We start from the raw sequence: 8,088 nt of genomic DNA, 5'->3' as shown, positions 1-8,088 counted from the left end.
TGCTTTGTGATGGAGCTGATTGACATTCTTGCCCCATTTTGGTTCAAATACTTGAAAGTTGGATGAAGACATTTTCATAAGGAAAAATAAAATGCTGAGGGGAAGGATAGTTAAAATTAACTTTATGGTCTTCATTCATCTTTATAAGCACAAATATTCAGACTGTCAAACAGATTTAAACTAAAGACACCTATTTTCACCGGTAAAAAAATAAATACAGACACAGGGCACTTAAAAAGTTTTTAAAAAGCCAAGACACATAAAAAAAAACTAATAAATTTTTAATTAGAATTTTTTCCTTTTTTTAACAGGACAAGTAACAGATTACATCAAACTTCAGAACTTCTCAAATACCTAGTTATTATACACATTCCCATCTGTCTTGCAGGGAGGGATCTTGGTCGGCTTAACAGTTTCAGGTAAAATAAGCTGCATAATAGTATATATTACAATAATAAATGTACAATGTTTACATGAAATATGTTTTAGAAGCAAGAAAAAGATGCATCTGCATCAAAGGCGACCTTTTAAAATGCCACAACTATTTTTTACATTCACTCTTGCAACAGGTTACAAGATGGGGGTCACTAAGCTCAGATAAATCACTATGATGCACATAAAATACAGGAAGATTGGTTACTTTATATATTATATATATTTATATTTTCACACGTTAGCATCTGAGACATAAACTGAGAATTTAAAATTTCTTCTCTTCAGATAACAAATCATTTTTTATTCTTCATAAACAAGGTGCCCACAAAAGCACACAGGTAAGGCACAATAGGGCTTTCTGTTACAGAATAGTGTGCATCATGTTTACTTAACCAGAAAACGTGCATTATCTGTGCAAGTTCATGCTGCAAACCCAACGCATACAATAAAACAAAAAGGAAACTGAGCTTTAAATACAACCAAAATTGGTACAATTCCAGCTGTTTCACATATTCATTTGGACTGACAATTATGTATCAACAGGTTATTTTTAAAAAGCCAATTGTAGATTACAAGTAAAATTTACTCAGCAACTATTTTTATCTGAAATCATAAACAGTAATAAAGTAAGTTTACTGAAACAAATTAAATACTGAGGCACAAAGCAACAGTCAATCGTGCATTTACTATATTGCAAACTTTCATGACCCAAAATTGCAAGTATAATTTGTCAAATACACATTTTGCTGCAACAATGTGCCCTGCTTTAAACTTGACATATAACAGAGGCACTAACATATCATTAAATTATAAATAGATTGGGAAAATGACTTAATCCCAATGGTACTATGTCATGGCCCTAGTATTTATAATAAATACAGCTTTTCACAAAATATTTTTCCAATATCTGCCAATTTCTTCTTTATTGCTCACATAAATTTGACTCTATTACAACTGGTATCAGAACTTTCACACAAAATCATACTCAGACATTTTTATATAAAACCTATAAAAGATATTTTAAACTTGTATCTAATACTTCCAGGTGTTTGGCTGTTTGATCTATGCAAAAGTACAGCCATATGTGTATATCTGTGTGTGTGTATATATATACATCTATATATACACACACATACACACATACATATATACACACACATTAGATTATGAATAAAATAGAAAGCTTATTTTACTGCTTTAATGCAGACATCCTCATAAAACAAGACTACTTTCACCACCACCAGCATTTATACATATATACAAAGCCAGTTTAAGTACATATACATCCACTTACACATATTTGTAACCACTAAGCCCAAATTAATTTTCCCATATTCCAGCCATAGCAAATGAATCGCTTATAAGCAACAGAAACCTAAGGTTAAATTGGGAAATCAACAGTTTTACCACATTAGCCTGTAGGAACTATGCAGGTGACTGTATACAAAAATTCACAACATTAGTTCACAAGAAATTATGGGACTACAAGAAGCCTTTTCATCATGCTTTTGTGTGGTTATCCAAACACTTCTTGGGGCAAAAATACAACCACCACATCTGAAAATGCTTAATAAAGTCAGTGTTCCTCATGCAAAACTTTAAATGTATTGGCTTAACTAAGCTCCAAAAACTGAATGCAATAATTATCCTACCTACTCAGCATTGCTGCCTCACTGCTAAATCCCTTTGGAACCTTAAGACTTCTGGAACGTTCAGAGATGTATTCATCAATAAAAATATTACATACAAAAAGCATTTAAAAAGGAAGACAAAAAGCCAAACAGGAATTTTCCTATTGTAAATAACAGTCTTAGAAATGGAAGAAAATCTTTTCAGGAACTTCCTTGAGAATTGGTTAGGCCAGTCCGAAGACGAAGATGAGACATAGAGTTCATATGTTTATTTGATGGCTTCAATGGAGTGTTGGAAGTGAGAGCCTGGGGAAAGCGATGGTGGTATCTATCTAGTCGTAAATATTTTACTGTAACCAATTTCCCTGTTGTAAGATAAAAATAATATTTTAGATCAGTAAAACTGTTTAATATTTGCAGAAAATTAACTGTGGTAAAAGACACATGAGCACAAAACATAAATAAACTCATCTAAAATTATTACTCAAAAAAATGCTAACCTAAATTCTTTTATTTGAAATCTGGTATAGTTTAAAATTAAACTATAACTATCTTTTCAAAATGTTTGTAGTACTCAAATTTCTTACCATCAAACCAAGAGCCATGCAATGCTTTAAAAGCCTTTCCAGCATATTCTGGAGACAGACATTTAACATATACACAACCCTGTGATATTAAAAAAGAAAGAAAATAGTCTCAGTTTAATAGCAACAAATCCAAAACATGAAATTCAATACCAAAAGTTACTTTACCTCACGTGAATTTTTGTCTACTGCAATGTGAACAATGCCATCATTATCACTGCATTTTTCTAAAATTGCTTCTTGAATTGCCAAATGCCACTGATCCCCTATTTCCCTAAAAGTTAATGAAAACAAAAATCAACAACCATATTCCTACTCGGTAAAAATTCTTCATTGTCTCTTACAACATATATATATATTACTAGAATTGGTATAGTTTTAAAACCACATACGATTTTAATTGGTATTAAGTAAATGCTTGTTGACTAACAGGAGGTAGATTTAAAAATTACAATTCAGAAGTCTCAGCCCTCCTCCCACTTTCCAGTAAAAGAGTGCAGAGCGCTGGCCAGGCGCGGTGGCTCATGCCTGTAATCCCACCACTTTGAGAGGCCGAGGCAGGCGGATCATGAGGTCAGGAGATCGAGACCATCCTGGCTAACATGGTGAAACCCCGTCTCTACTAAAAATACAACAACAAAAAAAAAATTAGCCGGGCGTGGTGGCAGGTGCCTGCAGTCCCAGCTACTCGGGAGGCTGAGGCAGGAAAATGATGTGAACCTGGGAGGCAGAGCTTGCAGTGAGCCAAGATCACGCCACTGCACTCAACCCTGGGCAACAGAGGGAGACTCCGTCTCAAAAAAAAAAAAAAGAGTGCAGAGAGCTGAGGCAATGAAAGACTAGCCCACCGCTGCAGAATAAATGGATTGGGTCATTCCTATGTTTAAAAATCCTGTGTATTTACAGTAATTTCTGTTTTCTTTCTATTGTTAATAAGCACTTTAAATGAGCTGTGAACTTATTAAAGTTGTAAAAGTTAAATGTTATTTATTTGAGACAGGGTCTCGCTTTGTCACCCAGGCTGGAGTGCAGTGGCGTGATCTCGGCTCACTGCAACATGTGCCTCCCAGGCTCAAACCATTCTCCCACCTCAGCCTCCCAAATAGCTGGGACTATAGGCGCACACCACCAATTCTGGCTAATTTCTTTTGTATTTTTTGTAGAGACGGGGTTTTGCCACATTGCCCAGGCTGGTCTCGAACTCCTGAGTTCAAGTGATCCACCCACCTCGGCTTCCCAAAGCACTGGGATTATAGGTGTAAGCCACTGTGCCCAGCCGAATGTTATTTTCTTTAATTGTAATGATAGGTTCAAATTCCTAAAGAAAATTCTTAGTGAATACTACATTTGAGCTTCTCTTTTCCAAAATAATTGATACAGGACTAACATTTTGTACAGTCACCTTACTATAATGACAGTTTTAAGGTGTTTCTGCTGTAGTAAGGGACATTTGTCTTGCTTGTGAGACAAAGATGGCAGGAGAGAGAGGAAAGTGACTTCACTTCAAATCACAAATTTTCATCTTAGGTAATAAAATAGTGGACTTGCCAATTCCTAAGGCATGAGGTAAGATTCCCAACAGAGGTATCATCACACTACTAATTGTTTCTATCTCTGCAAAATAGAGGCGGTGTTTGTCTCTCTCTCTCTCTCTCTCTGTGTGTGTGTGTGCGCCCGCGTGCAAACACGTGTGCATACTGCTTCCTCACATTTCCAATTTTGCTGTCACTTATTTGGAATTTCATCAATGAGTGATTAGATGAGACTTTGGGGGTATTTTATACATATTGTAATTGCCACTGTTGGGACTTTTAAAACAAACAGAATTTGATCTGTACTATCACTGGATAGATAAGCAGTGCCCTCAGGAAGCTAATTCTAAGAATTATTACAGCTTATATATGAAATACTGTGAATTCTAAGGCAGTCACTTTTGACTGTGCTATTCTCTGGAAGCATATGTTGTTGGAATTATAAAGTCTGAAAAGTTCTTCAAATATTATATTGACAAGTGGAGACAGGACTTTGTAGAGAAGCAGGTGTATACATCTTTGTAGGAAACTTTTTACAATTTGAGATTTGAAATTTGTAAGCAGCAGTGATTGTATCTATATTTTCTACTGAGGCAAAAATATTGACAGTCATGTATAATGACTTACACATTTAATAAAGGGTACTCTTTGTCATTGTGAGTCATTAATTTGCCTCAAGCATTTATCTATCTGCTATGAGGATTCATAAGGAATACAAAGATTTATAAAAGTTTTACAAATCTTTATACATTAGTGTCCTTTGGCCAAATCTTTGCTTGGAATTTAATGAAAGAGAAAAACATAACATTTCTGTGGTAGAGATTCAGAAGAAAAACATTTTCAATTACAGACACACCATTATAAGAATATCATGCATTTTCCAGCCAAATATTCAGAATAAGAGTTACATGTACCCCTGATCATAATACTTACATAACGGGATCAAACATATTCCGAATCTTTAGACACGGTGTCAAACTATTTGGTGGTGAATTTCTTCTATCTAAATGAAATGCTACAAAAAACAAGTTAGTTTTACTATTTGACATTGTTCTAGTTTGTTGAAAGGTATTCAATCATTCAGTTCATTCAAAAAATATTCACTGCATGCTTTTACTAGGAGCCAGACCCCTGGTTAGATGTTAAGGTGAGTAAGACAGTCATTGCTATCAAAGAGTTTACAGTTTAATGGGAGAGACAGATGATAAAGAGTGTCATGTAAGAAAGTACAACTGTGATGAAGTCCTTAAAAAAAAAAAGTACAAAAAGCTTTTTAAAAGTAACTTAACCTCATATGAGAAAATAAAACTTCCCTGAAAAAGTGAAATTTATGTGGGAACTGAAGAATAAAAATTAGCAGGGTGAAGAGAGGTGTGTAAAGGAAGATTTCAAGCAGAGGGGATTGCTTGTACACAGCTCCTGGGGCATGAAGGAGCAAATGTGGCTGGAGCAGAAAGAATAGAGATAAACCCACAGAAGATGTCAGATTATTTAAGATGATGTAGGCTACAAAAAATATTTGGGCATTATGGTAAGAGTAATAGCCACTCAACTGTTTTAAGGAGTAGAATAGGATGAGATCTGTCTTTTAAAACTACAAATTTTAAAAATACATTGTTATGTGGAGACTCAGGTAAAAGCAGAAGTGAATGCAAGATGACCAGTTAGAAGGTTATTATTATATTATAGTTGTCTAAGAAGGAGAGGATAATGATGTGGGTAAGACAGGCCAACAGTGCAAGTGACAAGCGGATAGAATCAGGACATATTATGGAGTAGATATGACATGACCTGTTGAAAGGTTGGACAAAGAGGGATAAAGGAGAGATTAAGAATTATCCCTAAGTTTATGGCAGAATCAACTCAGGAAAGGTATCATTAACTAGACTAGGAACACTGAAGAGGATCAGGCTGGTGTACATGTTGAATCTGTGGTGCCCACCTCCTAGTACAGAAATATATAGTTGGGTACAAAAATCTGAAAACCGGACTTCATTCAAAATAAAAAATTTGGGAGTTATCCCAATATGGTAAATTAAGTCACAGCAAGACGATTATCTAGGGAGAGATGGCAGAGTGGGAAAAAAAAGATGGCCTTGAGAAACTCTAACACCTAGAGGTGAAGAAAAAGAGGATAATCTAGAAAAGGACTGAAGAAAAAGTCTGAGGTAGGAGAAAAAAAACAGAAGAAGGTGGCATCCCCAAATCCCAATGAAGAAAGTTTCAAGGAGGGCTGAACTGTCAAACACTGTTAAGATGTCAAGTAAAATAAGGAATTCTCTATTTTCAGTTTATAGGGAAACTGAAATGCATGCATCATTTAGAGGAAATAGTATAATCATTGGCAACATGAAAGCATTATTTTTTAATTTAAGTTCTGGGATACATGTACAGGACATGCAGATTTATTACATAGGTAAACGTGTGTCATAGTGGTTTGCTGCACCTATCAACTCAAACCCATCACCCAGGTATTAAGCCCTGCCTGCTTTAGCTGTTTACCCTGACAGAGCATCACTTTTATGCCATGTTTAAAGAAGCCTCTTATTCAAGCTTTTTCAAAGTGAAAATTAATTGGAGAATAAAAAAGGAGTGACTGGACTTTGTATTGCATGTCCAAAACAACTTACCTTTTCCACAAATACTATGTTTAGCAAATATTGACATACTTTTATAGGGAAAAAGTCATAATTTTCTGATGCATTGTTTTCTGCTTTTCTGTGTAGTAAAGGTTTGGGTACATATGACAGCCAATCTTCAAAACCCCCTATAAACTTACCCCTTTCTTATTTATACATGTTTTTGAAACTATGTAGGCATTAAGAAAAATATGGAAAGATACCCACAGAAGTTACTTGGCAGGGGGAATATATAAATAGAAAGGTCTTAGTAAGAGGAGGCAGGCAAAAATTGGAAAAAAAAGAGCAGTTAAAAAGTTATGACTTCACTTATATACATATATAGTTTATATATATTATATTGTATATATAACATAAATTATGTGTCTTATTTACATAAAGAAATTAGATGAAAAGAATGCAGTTAATATATATAATACTAAGTTGCTTCATTAAGTGAACAAGGCAAGATTCAAGGAATATTCATCTTTATTAAAGATAAACCATTTATGTTTGCATTAGCAAGGATAAAAGTGTGGAAGGATACATAAGAAGCTAACACTGATTCCTTCTATGAAACAGAGCGAGAGAGTTTTGCCTTCATACATCTTTGAATTGTACTGTTTCACTTAACACATATTTGTCATTTTGAAAAATTAGAAGAAAATTACTTTTTTGATGTTTAAAAATACATACCTTGACCTTGCCATACTTTAGAAGGTATAACTAATATTTTGTCACAGGATGCAGAAGGCTGGATCCACCGCCAAACCAGAAAATCTGCACCACCTATTCTTCGTGTTTCCGTGCGAACTCTAGACTCATTAGCAGCAAGGAAGTCAACAGCTCTATCCCAGACTTTCTTCATTTTTTTCCTATCATGTGAACAAAATTGCAAATTTACTATCATCTTGGCTTGTCATCTTTTTGAAATATTAGTATCTGAGGTAATAGTTAACTCTAGCTGTTCTTACCACTACTCATGGAGTTTGTTCAAAGAAGATTTAGATGCCTATATCTCATCTCAGATTTTCTGAGTTTCAATTTCCAGAGCTAGAGCACAAACATCTGTATTTTTTTTCCCCAAAAGCTCCACTGGCTATTATGTGTTGCTAGGGTCAAGATGCTGCTTCAGGATACGGAATTATCTTTTATATTCAAAAAGTTGCATTTTAGTTTTTACTTTAAAAGCTTCATTAATAATAAAGTTAGTACTTAAAAAACATTAGTAAAACACCAGCCACTGGCTGTCATCTATTTCTTTATCAAGATGAAATTAAAGGAAATA

At 34.6% G+C, this 8,088-nt stretch overlaps 1 protein-coding gene across 1 annotated transcript in view; it reads right to left on the bottom strand.

The window, feature by feature from the left end:
• Nucleotides 1–265: 265 nt before the first annotated feature.
• LEMD3 (LEM domain containing 3) overlaps nucleotides 266–8,088 on the bottom strand; it is a 79,327-nt gene continuing 71,504 nt past the window's right edge. Inside the window, exons 9-13 of the mRNA XM_004053508.5 lie at nucleotides 7,497–7,675; nucleotides 5,116–5,197; nucleotides 2,819–2,924; nucleotides 2,654–2,732; nucleotides 266–2,431 (exon numbers count right to left, since the gene is read on the bottom strand). Coding sequence (XP_004053556.1) covers nucleotides 2,268–2,431; nucleotides 2,654–2,732; nucleotides 2,819–2,924; nucleotides 5,116–5,197; nucleotides 7,497–7,675 — 610 coding nt within the window. The 3' untranslated portion in view covers nucleotides 266–2,267. The remainder of the gene's footprint in view (nucleotides 2,432–2,653; nucleotides 2,733–2,818; nucleotides 2,925–5,115; nucleotides 5,198–7,496; nucleotides 7,676–8,088) is intronic.

This window comes from Gorilla gorilla, chromosome 10, assembly GCF_029281585.2.
Source record: "Gorilla gorilla gorilla isolate KB3781 chromosome 10, NHGRI_mGorGor1-v2.1_pri, whole genome shotgun sequence".
NCBI lineage: Eukaryota > Metazoa > Chordata > Mammalia > Primates > Hominidae > Gorilla > Gorilla gorilla.
This window is presented reverse-complemented; position numbering and strand designations above follow the sequence as displayed.